The sequence below is a fragment of the Artemia franciscana genome, chromosome 11 (genome assembly GCF_032884065.1).
Source record: "Artemia franciscana chromosome 11, ASM3288406v1, whole genome shotgun sequence".
Lineage (NCBI taxonomy): Eukaryota > Metazoa > Arthropoda > Branchiopoda > Anostraca > Artemiidae > Artemia > Artemia franciscana.
This window is the reverse complement of record NC_088873.1, coordinates 24,941,712-24,959,182: the sequence shown is the minus strand read 5'-3', so window position 1 is coordinate 24,959,182 and position 17,471 is coordinate 24,941,712. Positions and strand designations below refer to the sequence as shown.

General features: G+C 35.6%; 1 protein-coding gene across 1 annotated transcript in view; it reads right to left on the bottom strand.

Moving 5' to 3' along the window:
- LOC136033004 (nuclear factor related to kappa-B-binding protein-like) overlaps window positions 1–16,632 on the bottom strand; it is a 74,233-nt gene extending 57,601 nt beyond the window's left edge. The window contains exons 1-3 of the mRNA XM_065713531.1: window positions 16,396–16,632; window positions 11,024–11,220; window positions 2,894–3,162 (exon numbers count right to left, since the gene is read on the bottom strand). Of these exons, the coding sequence (XP_065569603.1) occupies window positions 2,894–3,162; window positions 11,024–11,220; window positions 16,396–16,533 (604 nt within the window). The 5' untranslated portion in view covers window positions 16,534–16,632. The remainder of the gene's footprint in view (window positions 1–2,893; window positions 3,163–11,023; window positions 11,221–16,395) is intronic.
- Between the last annotated feature and the right edge of the window lie 839 nt (window positions 16,633–17,471).

The window sequence follows — 17,471 nt, the reverse complement described above, 5'->3', positions numbered from 1 at the left end:
AAGTTGAAAATCCATGTCTAAAAAATCTTTCTGTGACAAAACTTTGCTATTTCTAGCAGATTCAGGAATAGTAATTATTATTTTCATCAGTTTTAAGAGTAAAATGTGTTACAAAAATATAAAAAAAACAATCCACAAACCCCTAAAAAACGTCAGTTTTGGCGTGACATCATTTCTTTTTTGGGGGGAGGGGGAGGAAGGTCGGCAATTGCATTGAAATTGATTATTAAATTTGGAAAAAGCATTAAATGGTGAAACTAACAATAGATTTCTTCTTGTTTTCTATCAGGTTTTTGTTCTGTAAAAAAATTTACCGTGAAATCTTACTATTTACTTCTGTGTAATTACCTTCGAATATAGCTCTAGGCCATAAAAAAAAGTCAGCAGATTTTGCTAGTTTGGCTTTTTGCTGGTATCTCATCGATGGTCAGTCCCTAATGTCGAATAAAGCCAATTTGAAAAAACATATAGGCCTATAAAAAAAATCAGCAAACTCATTTATATAACCTAGGGCAAAACGATAAAAAACCATAAAGAATAGAAAACGAGGATAAAAACAGCAAGTGAAAAAAAAAACATAGATTGAAATGCAAATATTTTTTTGCTCAAAACCTCTATGAGACCATCGTCAGTGCAGAATTAAATAAAAAAAAATGTTAACTGAAAGTAAGGAGCGACATTAAAACTTAAAACGAACAGGAATTATTACGTATATGAGGAGGGTTTCGCCCTCCTCAACACCTCACTCTTCACGCCAAAGTTTTTCGGCACTTAAAAAAATGTTACTTATTGTTCTAATTTAACTACCCTTGTGTTTCAGGAGTCGTCTTTAAAGAAGTGGGACAATATTTAAACTTAAGTGTAAAGAGCGAGGTGTTGAGGAGGGGGCGACCCCCTTATATACGTAATAATCCATGTTCGTTTCAAGTTTTAACGTCTCTCTTCAATTTCAGCTGAAAAAAAATTTATTTAATTTCTGATCGTTTTTAAAATAAAGCCAGGATGTCTGGCTCCACACACGCAAAAATGCCCCTCCCGATGAAAACATCTCCTGGACAATTCAATCCAAGTGATATCCAAGCTCCCATTGAAGTTTATGCGACCACCCTTTCCATAAAACCTTATATGCCCCAGGACTCAACTTAAACACTTGCCCTGAAGGCTCTGGGGGGGAGGAATCTTCAAAGACATAATTACTGGATCATTTAAGTACTCTGAACAAATTAGCTATCTAAAAATTTCGATTGCATGAATTTCAGGAAGTGAGGGGCGTGAGAGGGGGCTGGTTGCCCTCCAATAACTTTTGAAAGTTAAAAAGACTACTAGCCCTTTTAAATTCCAATCGAATAAGCCCTTCTCAAAGTTTTGAACGACAGCTCTTTCTATACAATTTTTATAGAATTTACTTTTAAAAACGTTTATCCACAAAACATGTTTTTTCTAAAAAAAAAGTAAAGAGTTTCATAAATAAAAAAAAGCCAAATAATCTTCAAAGTGAAAAACTATGGAGTAAAATTTTAAAATTTAAAAGATACTAATATTGTTTTTTTTTTCAAGAAAAAGTTAATAAAAAAAAAACATAAATCAAGAAACCTCCTTGTTAAGACCTCACTCTTTACGCTAAAGTTTTTTTTATAGAATTTTAAAACAAAGATTATAGTTCTAATCGAACCACCATTGTGTTTCAGGAATCATTCTTAAGGAATTAGGACAAAAAGTCAAAACTTAAGCGTAAAAACAAGGTCTTGTGGAAGGTCTTCCATAAGGTCTTGTGGAAGGGACAACTCCTTTCATATACGTAATAATTTCTGTTCGTTTTAAGTTTTGATGTTGCTCCTTACTTTCAGTTGAAAAACTTGTTTTTTTACTTAATTTCTGATCGTTTTTAAATAATACCGGGAAATCCGGCTCTCTCTCTCATTGAAAAATTCCAACATTTGTGTATAATACGCCACTCACTCAAGTTTACGATGCGTAAAACTAAAGAAAAGCCGGTTTCTTCATCTATTTCTTCGTTACTTTAAAAACAATTTTGGGCTATTTATTTCACATTGGGGGGGGAGGTAAATTATAGCGGGTCTGCATTCAAAATTTGTTAGGTCCAATCATTCTGCATATTATGAAGTAAGAATTGTTTTCTGACTTTCAATTGTCCAGATACTTTACCCCCCCCCCCCCCCCCGTTATGTGCAAATATATAGCCCAAATTATATATTTCCCATCTATTCTGTCACCTGTCTTAGGCTGTCCCGCGCTAAGCTGATAGAAAATAACGAAGAAACCGGTTAGTTCTCGAACTTAACACAGCGTAAACTCGAGTGAGTGGCGCATAATGCACAAGTACCGAAATTCCTTTCCCCTACGGAAAATTAAAAAAAACTCAAACAAAATTTTCAAACTGGAAAAGCCTTATTTTCCACGGAGGGACATTTTCCGGGAGGAAGGTATTTTGCGCCGGGTGGTATGTTCTAGGGGAGGGGCGTATTTCTCGAGGGGGATTTTTCAGGAGGGGTGTTTTCTGCATGGGACCTTTTCCACGGGGGAGGATTTTCCTGGGGGGTATTTTACGGGGGGTATTTTCCGCAGGGGGGTATATCTTACCCTGTAAGTTACCCTGTAACTATGCTAGTCTTGCCCTGTAAATGACATTTCGCCAACCATGAAATCAAAAGTAATTTCTCAAGAATCTAACATCTATCTACCCACAGTAAGACAGATTAAACAACATCATAGGAGGACTCAGGCTTAAAGTCAAGTTTCTCAAGGGAAAGCCCCTCCCGCCTACAATCCAACAATAGCACGTAATAACCTCTGATCCCGCCAAAAATTTGAACATCTTCAACTATGACCCATGGGGTTTAGATTCAAGAAACTGGATCAAACAGGGACTAACCTTGCATTCCAATGTCTTTTTCATCATCAGAGCTTAGTCCACGCCTATCGTCACCCGTTTCGTTTTTGATCATTTGTAACTCATGTAGATACCTTCTTTTGGTGCGTTCTTCATGCTGATATGCATTTCTCATAGTACTTGATTGAAGAAATCGTGTTTTCATCCTAATAGGCTGACTTGGTCCTAGCTGTAACGCAACGTCAATTAAGGACTGCCTTGATATTACTATGTCTTTCAACAACTGCTGGTGATATTCAAGCATTTGCTTCCTAAATAAAGAAAAAATCACGCAGGAATTATTGTGTACGACTACGATCAATTGCCATTAGAAAGCCTGAAAATAAATCTCATTTAACCCAATTCTCGTTCAAATCAATATCACACAAAAAAACCTACTGTAATTCAACCTCATGAAATTGGACAATCTAAATTTGTTACAGTTGACCAAATTTTCGACTGATATGAAATACCACATTTATATGTTACATCATGTGCAGATCTTTTTGCATCATTAATTAAAAACTTTCCGAAAAATTAAATAGTAAATTTCTAATTTTCTTTAATAGTAATTTCTGGTAATTTTGAGTTCGAACTATTTTAGGAATTTATTGCTGCTGTTATTAAGTTTAAAATGGCTCTTCATTTATCTTTGAAAAACTTTTTTTCGGGTAGTTTTTAATTAGTTTGTGTTGGTTTTCGATTGCCAAAGTTTCAAATATTTTAACTTTCCCCATTTCAATGGCAAAGTTGGTTTTTTTTCAACATTAAGGTTTATCGAGATATCCAAACACAAAAGTGATGTCTTTTCCAAAATTAAAGTTTCAAAGCTCAGCACCTCCTCAATATTCCCTGAAAGCAGTCACAAATAGATACAGTAGCAGTTGCAAGCATTCGCAGTCACAGTTGCAAGTTTTGGAAGTTGACGTCACAACCAGTCTCATTTGCAGCCCTAATACTAGCCGTAGTAATAGTGGCCCTGAAAGTTTCAGGTCAATACCCTGACCTATTCCTAATATATGGCATACAGGCCTTTTTGATTACTTGGATACACGTAGTTTCTTTTGATGTAGCTCGACATATCCCTCAGCATTTCGTGAAACTTTGTCTCAAAACTCTTATCTTTTTGGACACACCTGAGATCCAACATACCCCCCTTTCCTAATGATGAATCCTGCAAGTGGAAAATAGACAAATTGCATAATTTACATTTATGTATATTAGAGTAAGCTATTAGATGTTGTTACTACTTCGAACATAATAGTTTTTAAGGTCTCTAACAGTGTTAAGGAGGGAATATAAAAGGGCAGCTGTACTTCGTTCCTTATTCAATATGCCTTTAAAGTTTCAGCTTAAGACCCTCAGCCGTTTACTAGATTACTGATTAGTTCTTTTGAAAACACTCTTGCATGTGCGCTTTGATTTTGTTTGACATCCCACTCAACGTTTTCTAAAAGCGTTACCTTAATTTTCCTAGCCTTTACAGAGACTCGGGATCAAAACATGTCATATTTACTCAACAACGAACCTTGTATACAAACAATGGGCAAATTTTATAATTTACAACACTTGCCCTAGGGGTGTGGGGGTTAAGTCATCCCTGGAGCCATGTTATTCACTTTTCGACTGTTTTGAACAAGATGACTATTCTAAAGTTTTGTCAGATATGTTTGGAGGGAGGGTGGCTAAAAAATGACTGTTTGACCTCCAGACATTTCATCTTTCTCAACATGCTCTGGCTCTGAAAGTTTAAACTTAATACCCTCAGCGGTTTTCGTGATATTACAGGTATACCTTTTTTGATAAACAGGATACACATAGTATCTTTAGATTTAATATAACATACCCCTTGGCATTCAAAGAAGTTTCATCTTAATACCCTTAGCCTTTTCGAACACATCTACAATAAAAAAAATCATCATTTTTCCTAATGATAAATCCTGCATGCTAATAAAGTCAAAGGCACAATTTATAATTCTTACCCTGGGGCTGTGGGGGGGGAGGAGGGCATTGTATCCCCTGAGGCATATCTACTAGAACTTTTGGCGGTTTTCAACAAAATCACTTTTTCAAAACTTTTATTAGTGATGAGGGGAAGGAACATCTAAAAAGGGCAAAGGGGCTGGTTACCCTCCAATAGCTCTTCAACACCCCCTTCAAAATCCCCTCGAATTTTCAACTTATACCCTCAACCGTTCCTTAGATATTGACGATACAACCTTCTGACAAGCAGCAAACACACAGTATGTTCTATTGTTTTCGGCATCCCTCTCCAAAGCTGTTGTGGGTTAAGTCACCCAATAGGTAAAGTTATTTGAGCTTTTGACTATTTTGACTACGATGACTATTTCAAAATTTTTATAAAATATTTTTAGAGGAAGGGCAACTACTGCAGCATTTGCCTACCATGTCATTGTGCCTTACTGACAAAGAATTATATTAGCCTACAAATATTTTCTTTCGTAAGTGCAATATTGAAAACAAAATTAAAAATCATAGTGAACTAGAATCTTGTACTTCGGAGTTTTCAGCAACTAATTCCATTATAGATCAAATATTCGGTTTTCTTTTATTAGTTATTTCCAAGGACTGTTCGAGACATATACAGTTTTCAAACGAATTATATTATAAATATTCTCTTTTATGTTTATTACAACATTGAAAATAAATAAAACAAATTACAAAAAAATGAAACGTTGAACTGATGAGCTTTCAGCAATTCATATCATTATGTATCAAATATTAGGTTTAATTTAATTAGCTCTTTCCAAGACTATTCAAGACACGAATAGTTTATAGTAAAGCGGCAATGACGCAGTAGGATTTAGTCTATTACAGTTAGGGAAGGGGCCATTAGTCAAACTCTTGTGTCTTTTAATTGAATATTCTGACCCTTAGTGACTCCTTAGATATTGTAGATTTACTTTGTTGATAACATAGATGCACATAGTGTCTTTAGTAAAATCCACTTAAGCATCCCCTAAAGGCTCAAGCAGAGTTCATCATATCCTGAAAGTTTCAACTTAATGCCCTCAGCCGTTCCTGAGATAACAGCATGCAGATAATCTTTGATTTTGTATAACATCCGCTAAAATTTCTGAAAATAGTCAAGAGCAAATGTAGTACCAGTTGCGAGCAATCGCGCTCACAGTCGCAAGTAGTCACTGTTGCCATCACAGCTGGTCGCATTTGCAGCCGCAGTAGTAGTAGTAGTAACATATAGTAGCCTTAAAAGTTTCAAGTTAATACCCTTACCCGTTCCTAAATATAGCCAATATGCGTTTTTGATAACGATGCAGATAGCATCTTTTTATTTAGCTCTCCATATCCCTCAACATTCTGCAAATTTTCACCTCAACTTCTAAGTCTTTTCGGGCGCAATAAGGATCAAACATTTCCCTCTTTCCCAATGATAAATCCTGCATGTTAAAAGTGAAAAGATTGGATAATTTAAAATCCTAGCCCCGGGGGCATTTGATTTCCAATAAAATGAGCCTCCTCCAAAATTTATACTACCATCCCTTCCATAAGAACAATATATTCCCCAGCATAACTGCAGCATAACTGCAATGCACAACTTGCAACACTTTTTCAGGGCTCTAGGGGGGGGGCGTTAACCCTGGAAGCAATGTTATATGATATTTGGACTATATCGAAAAATATAAAATTTCAAAATTTCGATCGAATTCTTTTGGGGAAAAGAGGGCGCGAGGTGCTAGTTGCCCTTTGACTCTCAAAAAAGCAAACTAGAACTTTCAATTTTCAATCAAAAGATCCCGCTCCAAAGTTTATACGATCACCCCTTCCATAAAAACCTTATATGCTCCCGGACATAACTTACAGTCCTTGCCCATATGATCTTTGGACTATTTTGAACAAAATAGCTATCTCAAAGTTTCAATCGGATTCATTTGGTGAAAAGAGGGCGTGGGGCGCTGGTTCCTCTCTGATCATTTCCGACTTCTAAGAAGGGAATTAGACCTTTCAATTTCCGATCAAATGAACCTCCGGTATAGTTTTATACGACTACCCCTTCAATATAAAATATCATATACCCTCGGGTTATCACCTACAACTCTTGTACGGGGCTCTGGGGGATTAGGTTGACCCCAGAGGCAATATTTTGATTAGATGGATTTGGGGAAGAGGCCGTGGGGGAGCTACTTGCCCTCTATAGAAGAATTTGGTTCGAAGCATGTTTTGAAATCTTTCGGTTGTTTTTTTTTCCAGACTATTGACTATTGATTAATTGATTATTGATTAACTTTGAACTGCGAGTCCAAATTGGATATTTCAGCAGATATTTTGCGAAACGGAAAAAAGTGTAGTAGATTTTCAATTTATCGGCATCTGTAAGTCTTCCAGAAGTCTGCAATGTTGAGGATGTGGGGGAAATCAACAGTGTTGTAGAGTGTTGCTCGATAATGGCGATTGAAGCGAAGCCTAGCAGACTTGCTATGCGATGATAGCATATGAAGCTGATACGCGGCGTTTGATACCTTCTATTAGTAGATGACAAATTTGGGAAATTTTACTTCCAATGGAAATACCAAAATAAACAGTTTGGTCAGATAGGCGGATACAATTTCTTAAGTTGAATTTCCAAGTACAATTTGATTAGGAATTGGTCCTTTCCAATTAAAAAGTACCAAGTCGGACCTTTTTGCAGTAAATTCAAGGCCAAATTTTAAGTATTCTCTTTGCAGTTTTTGGAACGTTTCAGAAATCTTTTCCAAAGTTCAGCTTCGGTTAAAAATGTCATCAGCACAAGTGATTAAGGAGATACTGAGATCAGAAAGAACGCAAGGCATCTCACACTAGTCCTGAGCTCCGAGAACATAATAAATGAGGTGAGGCAATGACAACTCGCCTTTCTCCATTCTTAAGTGGTATAATTCTATCCAGTGACCTTGTCATTTCTTGCTTAAGAGGTGTTTTAAGTCGGACTCATAGTTTAGCAACACATTCCTCTGAGATCCGATAACAACAGGACTTACTCCTCTTTTAGCAGCCCTTTAAAACATAAGGGGATGGGTTCAGGGAGACATAGCCACGCCGAACATCACGACTCGCCAGACAAATGAACTATCTTTACTAGAAGCATCAATCAGAACATTAACAACAACTACTTTATAATTGGTATAAAGAATACCAATCAGATAAAGAAACATCGGCAGCAGAAAGAGAAAGTTTTGGGTATCCTTCGACAGAGCGTCGACCAAAGGAAATCAGGGTTATCTTTGATTTTTTATGCTGCCTGTTTTGTGATTTGCTTGCAGTGATTCTGAAGTTCATTTGCAAACTTCTTCTTTGTTGCGATGCGGGTGGAATTCACACAACCAATCCAAGACCAGTCACATTCAATCCACAGATGCAGCCACATCTGTGCTGAATAACTTAATTGGGAGAGACTCTGATTTTCATGCCTCTTCGGAGCAGTTCTGAGATGGCGACGTTTCGATGGAACAGCACGAAATTCTGCATATTGTAAAGCGCGGCATATCTCTGCAGAATAAATATCAAGGAGAATACGTTTTCCTCAGAGGGCAGCGGTGAGTGCTTGACTAGCAGGACAAATGGTACCTTAATCTTGGAAAGGATTGTAGAAACACTATCCCAATTAAGTTCAGGGTGAATTAACGCCCAATTACGTACATAAAATGGATTTAATGTTTTCGGGTGACTAGTAGGTATCTGAGAAGTTTTGTTTGGTGAGACAGAAAACGATACAGGCAGGTGATCAGACATTAAATAACCACAAACAATCTTTGGCTGAAAGACATCTAAGGATTGAAAAGCAACAACATGGTCTATGTTGAATGTGGATGAGGAATTGTGAATTTATGCGAAATATGCTCTTTGGAACTGATTTGAATAAAATGGCTATCTCAAAATTTTGATAGGATATATTTGAGGAAAAGAAGGCGTGGGGGGGGGTAGTTGGCTTCCGATTACTTTCGATTCTTAAAAAGGAAAACTTTCAATTTCCAATTACATTAGCCGCCTCCGAATTTATACGACCACCCTTCCATAAAAACCTTATATGCCCCCAGGACATGCCTTTCAATACTTGTCCTTGGGCTCTGGGGGTTGTGTCGACCACAGAGTTCTTTTCAACTGATCTTTGGAGTATTTTGAACAAAATAGCGATCTTAAAATTTTGATCGAATGCGTTTGAGGAAAAGAGGGCATGGGAAGACTATTTGCCCTACAATAATTTTTGACTCTTGAAAAGGACACTAGAGCTTCCAATTTCCAATCGAATGAGCCCCCTCCGAAGTTTATACGACCATCCCTTCACTATGAAATGCCTCTCGGGATGAGACATAAAACGTTGAAGCATTTTGACCTTTGCTATGTGCAACGCTATAGTGATGCCTCTGATACTGCCCACTGAATTGGAGCTATCTGCTTGATCGATCTTATCGTTATCCATCATCACCTCAACGCCATTATATTTTCACAGTATGAGCGACTTAGTCTTTTTACCATAAATTTTCAAACCTTTTCTTGCACCCTGAGCTCTCAAGGCGTCCACAAATTAATTAATTTTTCTAACATTTTATCTAGGGCATTCAGATGATCTGTATAATCTAAGCATAGAAGATTTTACCTTCGTATTTTACTCCAGACTATCCCATAGTCTTTGTCATGTTCCTTAGGACAAAGTCCATCAAAATTATCCATGTAAATGGGAATGGAAGACAGCCCTGCTTAACTCCTGATTCAATACCGAACCAGATACTAACCTAGCAATTCCTACCTTCACGGCAGTAACATTTTTTTTTTTGTGAAATATAGAGTTTGCTACAACTGATGGTTGACACAAACTACCGAAGATTAGGAATGTTGTTTTTGAAAAAGAGGAAACACCTTGAGATTTTAGGAAAACTTTAATTTTAATGCATTTATAAAAGATGCAATAAGAGTCAGTATGGTAATTATAGAGGTACTAGCTTAATTTCAGCAGGAAGCAAATTACTAAGTATTATGATACTTTTTAGACTTAAAGATCCTGTAGATAAAATTTTAAGAGAGCAATTGTTTAGTTTCGTCACAAGCTGTCTAAACTGGAAACTATACTGTTTCGCAGCATAGTTTCCATACTATAGCGCATCCTTTTTTTTACTGTTTTAAAAATTAGAGTTGAGAGAAAGAGTCAAACGTCAGCGTAAAGAGTGGGGTGTTGAGGAGGGAGCAGCCCCTTTCATATACGAAGTAATTTCTGTTCGTTTTAAGTTTTAATGTCGCTCCTTACTTTCAGTTAAAAAAACCTTTTTTTTTAATTAATCTTGTAATAAGGCTACCTTCAATCAAGGCATACTATTTTCATCTCTCATTAATGGTGTGTTTGGTCGCCACCGATGTTGCTATTACGGGGATATGAGAGCTTGCTGATCAAAATTCTAAGGCAACTATTGCAAGGCAAAAGTTCAAAATCAGAACAAATTAAGTAAATATTAACGAATAGAGCGCAATTTTCCTCTAAGATGGTATTTAAGGATTTCTGAGTTGATTGATTATGAATCTGAGGTTAATATTGCACCAGAAAAGTCCAAAAGTCGGAACTCATTAAGTATTTATTTCACACATAGTCTTTAGTTTGCACATAAATTGGAGTTTAAGGACTTCTGAGATTGTTGATTCAAATCCAAGGCTAAAGGTGCAATATTGAAATCTTAACATTAAAATACATCAAGTGCAAAATTCACAAGTTGTTAGAAATTAAACAAGTCAATGAATATCTTTCAACTCTTATGCCCAGCTGTTTGTTTTCTACCTCACCTGCCTTAGCTTTGCTACCTATCCTATTTATTTATAACTATTTATTTATAGCTAGTGCCTGTTATAGGAGATAAAATTGTACTAATGTTGAGATTACGAAAGGGCTGGACAAGAAGTCCCTTTCCCTGTCTCCTGTATAAATGCCTACCCCTCCTCTTTAAAGCTCTAGTTCATTTTCCAGTTTATTCTAAACGACTAATCAGTGTTGAGGGATGTTGGTAGCCTGTAAAAAAAATCCATTAACCATGCTTTTTGTTTGTCGACATTGGGCGGGCTGAAAAAAAAGGTAAATTACCTAGCCCTGAATCCAGAACTTAAAAAATTTTACAAGATATAGTGAGCGCTTACCTTTTAAGAACTTTTTGAGTTTTTTTTTGTAATTCGAGAAGAGGAGGAGTGCAGGGTTTGAACCATCCTTCCCATAACATTGAAACAAACTCCTCTAAAGGATTCCCAAACTGGAAACTGGCAGAGTTGAAGAGCATATTCAAAGTTTCCTCTTGTTGCTTATCATTACTTTCTGGATACTTTGGAAGATACTTATTCTAAAATGAAGTACACTGACAGATTCAAAAATTTGATAAAACATAAAAACTTTTGAAAAGCACAAAAAAAACAATGAAAACAATCAAACAGTAACACAAAAATGAGGATAAATAATAATTAATAAAAAATATACAAGGGTTTTTCTGTTCATTCTCTGATCGGCTGTAGGCCGATCCATTGCGAGAGGGTTACCACTCTAGCGACAGCACAAGCTAGATGGATAAGGATAGATTAGCTGATCTTTTTCCACCGACAACTGATACAGTTGTTGTTATACATGCTTTTATGACTCTTGATTTGACAAATAGCTAGTTTTTATATAATTTTCTTTTTCTTTACCGTTAAGTTGGTTCAAGCGTGATAATTCTAAATAGTGAAAGGATAAATTCATCTCAACAGTCAGTTAATGTTTCCAGATTCAGGACATATATCCTGATTATGAAGACAATGAACTAGTCAGGAATTATGTGCCATTATTTTACTTTTTTTTGCTCCCTAATAGACCGAAATGAATCTCCTGACATTGGCTAAACTGCTTGAACCTCATATTTTTTTGGTTTATAGGTCTTTCGCGTTTCATTCTATTTTTGTGTTATACAATCTTTTGATTTAAATAAAGTAGTGAATTGAATGTCCTTAAAAGATTAATATACAAAGAAGGTAATATCATTTACATTTAGTTTTGCCTTCTGCTTGGTTTCACCTGTAGTAATTGCCCAGTTCAAACAAAAGCTGTCTAGCGGTGGTCTACGGATCCTACATTCTTCTATTTCTTAGCCTGAGGAAAAAGAGGCTGTGTCCAGTGGTGGTCACCCGAAGTTCTCCTATTTGTTGTGAAAATAGGTTATAAGACTGGCAAATAAGTAAACTGGTGAAACATGATAGACACAAACGAAAATCGTGAGAACAAAAAAAAAATATATCGAGCAGAACTTTTCGCCAGTGAAATGGAATGACAAGAAAATACACTTAACTGATTTAAAACGAAAAACTTTTCGAATTCGATTAAAAAGTAGCCCGTTTCCTTGATTTGTATCTTTTCTTTTATAGCATTGTGTTGCTTCATTCATTTTCCTTATTTGCGAATTTTTTTAGAAGATCAAACATGTAATAATCTTAGTTTTAAAAAAGTATTTTCAAAAAGGCCCATAAAAAATTAAATAGCGACATTAAAAATCTAAGCTAAGCAGAAACAAGTTCATAAAACAATGAAAAATTAGAAACAACAGGTGTTCAATGGATGAATCAATGGATCCTAAAACGAACAGAATGTAAAACGAATTATCAAGCCAAACGTGAAACAAAGAGATTACCATTAACTAGTGAATGCTATCTAGCGTCAAGTGTGGCTTGCGAGTGTTCAAGTACAATAAACTTTTCGAATTCCTTGATAATATTATTTATTGAATGAGATGGCATGAAATACATATTTAAAAGACTGAATGTGAACTGTTTATTAGCAAAAAATCCTGTCTTGAATCATGCTGGAGTGCCTTACGTTCTGCAAAAAATTACAGACGTTACAAGCTGTGATTTTCCGTGAAGCAGCGCCATCTATTTTTTTCAGTTAAGAGTCTATTGAGACAGCGTGTACCGCTGGGATATCGTCCACAGCCTCGTTCTGAACTTTATCCTAAATAGTATCGAAAAAAGCTTCTCTCCAGATATTGTGAAGAAACATGTATCTGAATTTTTGAATTGCAAAAATATGGGGCTCAGGGCACTCTCTTTGTGCCTTATTTGAGCTATAAATCTATTTCTAAAGGTTTCACTTACATAATACCAATAACGTCAACAGGCACTACAAGTATACAGCCTTAAAATACCTTCATGGAGTGTTACCAAGGCTCTGTATCTATTCCTCAAAGTATCATTCACCTAGCTCAACTACTGGTCAAGTTCTAGTCAAGGGCTTCTTGCCACCTTAGAATGTGGCCTAGTTAAGCGAATGAGCTTTCAGAAATTGGTCCAAGGCCACAAATACAACCTTGGAATATGTTGTCAAGCTATTACCTCTATTCTTCCCTTTTTTCTTGAAGATTGTATAGATGATACCTAAATTTTGACAAAAGGCATATTACCTTAATTTGGGTTTTCATTCTCTTTTTCACTTGCTCTAATCTTTGAAAACACAATTCCTATTATTTCTGCTTAATTTCAAGAATACCAATTTTTTTTAACTTCAGAAATATATTTACAAATCTTTAAAACCCTACAAATCAGGATTTAGCAAATGTATAAAGCTCAAATCACATATTTGTCCCTCATTTGAGCATCAGATTTATTTCTCTGGGTTTCACATTATAACAGAAGGATTGGAAAAGGTCATCTAAGGTCAATACCTTTTCATGAGAGAAGGGGTGAGGTATGTGTTTCAAAATGCCTTCTTGGGAGCCAGCAAGGCTCTGAATCTATTCTTGAGAGTTTTATTCACCTATTCAATTACTTTCAAGGAAAGACTAAGCTCTTCATCTAGAGCTTCACCAATAAACTTTCTAAGACAGCCAAAAAGTTTTTCACTTAAATTTTTAAAGAAAAAAAAAGCAGAATTGTAGTTTAAAAGCCCTTCTAAAGGAAAAGTTATAAATGAAACAGGTAGTACCACTACCACTAGATTTGTTATTTTATGCTCTTTCCAAATATCATAAGCCTAATTGTTTTTTTGACATTATACAAACCCTTTCAAACCCCTGATGGTCCCAGATATAGACCTAATAACATTTTTCTCTAGAGTATTACTATTTGCGATAGTGTACTTAATTTCCTATTAATATTCAATGAAAAAATTATTTCAAATGATTTTAAATATGATAATAATAGAAGGAAACATTATGATCTGATTAATAGAAAGATGAAGAGCTGATAGAAGAGCTTTAGCAAAGGTTTTATCCTTGTATGGCATACCAGACAATTACACTTAAGTGATTAGTGCAATGTACAAGGATAACATTACTGCATTTAAGTTAGGAAATGATGTCAGTAGCTGGTTTTGTATTAAATCAGGAGTTAAGCAAGGTTGTGCTTATTGCCCTTATTATGGATCATTTTGATGTATTTTGTCTTAAGAAGCACAGGAAAGACAATGGGAGACCACAAAATTAAATTGGAGGAAAAACTCTCCTGGATTTTGATTATACTGAGGGTTTAAGTATCCTAGATGAAAGAATGAGCAAAATGAATGAACTTTTAGAGGTTTTGCAAGCTCAGGGTGCTAGAATAGATAGGAAAATAAATGTTAAGAAGACTACATCACTAAGGCTTTGAAGTTGTATTAAATCAGGAGTTAAGCAGGGTTGTGTTTTATTGCCCTTTATATGGATCATTTTGATGAATTTCATCTGAAGAAGCACAGGAAAGGCAATAGGAGACCACAGAATCAAATTGGGAGGAAAAATGTCATAAAGCAAGGTTTTGAAGGAAATGGTAACTTCCTGGGATGGTGTAAAGAGGGGAACTTTGAATAGATTGAGGAGGAGCATGTATAGCTGTGTTAGCCTCAGATGACTTAATGCTGAGTTGTTAGCAGTAGTAGTAGTGATAGAAGTTGCATAATATAAAGCAAGAATTTAATTGTTTCAGAGCTCTTTTTTAGGGTAAAATTGTAGTTTAAGAGCTTTGAAGCCCCTCAAATAGAAATTTGCCCAATCTCAATCCTGAAAAGAATACTTTGCTTTTAATTTTGAGTTTTCAATCTCTCCTTCAATGGCTTTAATTCTGAAAAATAAAAGTTTTGTTGTTTTAGTAGAATTTTGAGCCATATAAAGGGTTTTTACCTAATTTAAGAAATAATTTTATAGATCTTTGAAAACTTATAAATTGAGATTGGCCCAAGGTCTGAGGCTTTAATCACTTTTCTTATGTCTTATTCAAGCAGAAGACTTGTTTTGCAAGGTTTCACTTTTACAACACAAAATTTATGAAAGGTTACCCAAGATCAGCGCACTCTAGAAGGAGAAAAAGTGGAGGCAGGAGCTTCAATATACCTTCCCATGCAATAATTAAGGCTCTTGATTGTTGTATTCCTAGCAGTTTTATTCATCTAAATTCTAATATAACAAGGTAATTCTAGTTTAACTACTTTTTGATTTCTTCAAAAGGGGTTACATTAGAAAATGAAACTTTCAAGGATTGGTCTATAGACTAAGGTATGTCCTGGGAAGGTATTTTAAGTAGGCTACCAACCTCTAGTTCTTTTCTTTCTGGAGGGCCTTGACATTTGTTGACTGTGAAAAACATTGTGTTACAAAATGAAACCTTGCAAAATAGAACTTCTGCTTAAATGAAGTGCAACAAAACTGTTTTCACTTTCACAACTTTGCTGAATCATAATTTATGAGATTTCAAATATCTGCATACAAACCAATTGATATGGCTTGAAATTCTACTCAAATAACAGGAACTGAGCTTTCATAATTAAAACCAGAAAAAACATAAGTCATAAGTGAAAATCAAGGTTAAAATTTTTAGTCAGGAATTCCAATAGGTATACACCTGTGAAGTAGGTAAATTTCTAAGGCTTAGAAATCAGAAGAGAGTTAACATAGAATCTTGTCAATACCTTCCCAGAGTATGTTTTTGGTCATGGATTCATTACTGAAATTTTTATTTTCCAAACCCAACCAAGATAGCAAAAAGTAGATAAACTAGAATTCTACCTACCTGTTACAATAGCAAAAAGTAGCTAAAATAGGATTTTACCATCACAAGAAAACAAAGCTAGGGGTTTACCTCAGAGCAGAATAGATCTACCCTGTAGGATCCATATAACACTTTAAGCTGAAGAATTGTGAGGTGTGGTCACAATGGCTTTGCTATGCTAGACCTTCCCATGGCATATTTTTGGCCAAGGATTTATCTTAGAAAGCTTCATTTGCTTATCTAAGTTACTTTACAACATATCAAGAAGCCCTTAAACTAGAATCTTAGGTAAAATTCTAGTTTAGTGACTTTTGGCTATCTTGGAAAGGGGTTAGGTTAGGAAAATGAAACTTTCAGGGATGGGTCTAAAGGCTAAAGTATGTCCTGGGAAGGTATTTTGAAGTCTACCTACCTCCACTCCCTCTAGAGGGTCCTGACCTTTAAAAATATGTGTCACATAGCCCCTTTCCAAGATATCCAAAAGCCACTAAACTACAATTTTACCTAATTTAAAAAAAAAGGAATAATTTTTCTACTTTCAGTTCATTTCTTGCAGCTACAGACAAGGATTTCCATGCTTCATTTGTTATGATATTAATCAGTCCTTCTGGGTCAGAGCTTAATCCTAGCGGCAGAGAGAACTGAAGATCAGAAGTTACTACAAAATGTTCCATTTTCGACAGAAGAGTGTGGTATCTTATAGTACTTTTCCTCAGGTCTAGCTATTTTTCAACAGAATTGTGCAGCATGTCGTAAATTCAAAAGCAAGAACAGCGCAGGGCTTCCGCTCTCGAATCTTAAAATTCGGAACAAGTTTAAGAAATTTGGGGAGTTTTCGGGGAAATTTTGGGGAAAGTCTGGGAGCCAAAAATGGTTTTAGCTTCGTTTTCAGGCTCAAGTAGGGCTTGGATCTGCGTAATAAATCAAGGTTTTTTCAGAGTTGGTTTTAAAGATAAAGGACGGGATTGGAACCCATAGCTATAAGCGATTACTGCTGATATTGCGGGCAAAGCCTCAAAATTGTTTTGAAACTAAAAAAAAGGCTGAATTACACTTCGGAACTGAAAACTTCGGAACTGAAAACTTCGGAACTTTGTTGCTTTGTTACTTTATATTGCCTTTGCTGCTATATTCTTTTAGCCCGAAAACGAGACTTTTATGTCTCGTTAATGTTAATGCATATAACGAGAAAGACGACAAAAACAAAGTATAGAAAAAGCAATAATCGCATACAAAACAAAAACGTGTGCAATGGTTTATCCGAATTAATGAATATTCTTCAGCAAGCAAACATGAACTTACACCAGGAATCTAATAAGAAAAAAGTCAACTGAAAGCAAGGAGCAGCATTAAAAATTAAAACGAATAGAAAAGATAACATTCTTAGGGGGACTGCCCCTTTTAAACACCCGACCATTCACGCTGAAGTTTTTTAGCACTTAAGCTTCTCATTGTTCAATTTAAGCGACAATCGTGTTTCTGGGGTCGTTCTTACATTCAGCGTAGAGAAAGGGGAACAATCCCCGTCATATATGTAATATTTTTTATTCATTTTAATGTTGTTCCTTCGGCGTACTTTCAAGTGAAAATGAATTTTTTTTATTTTATTTCA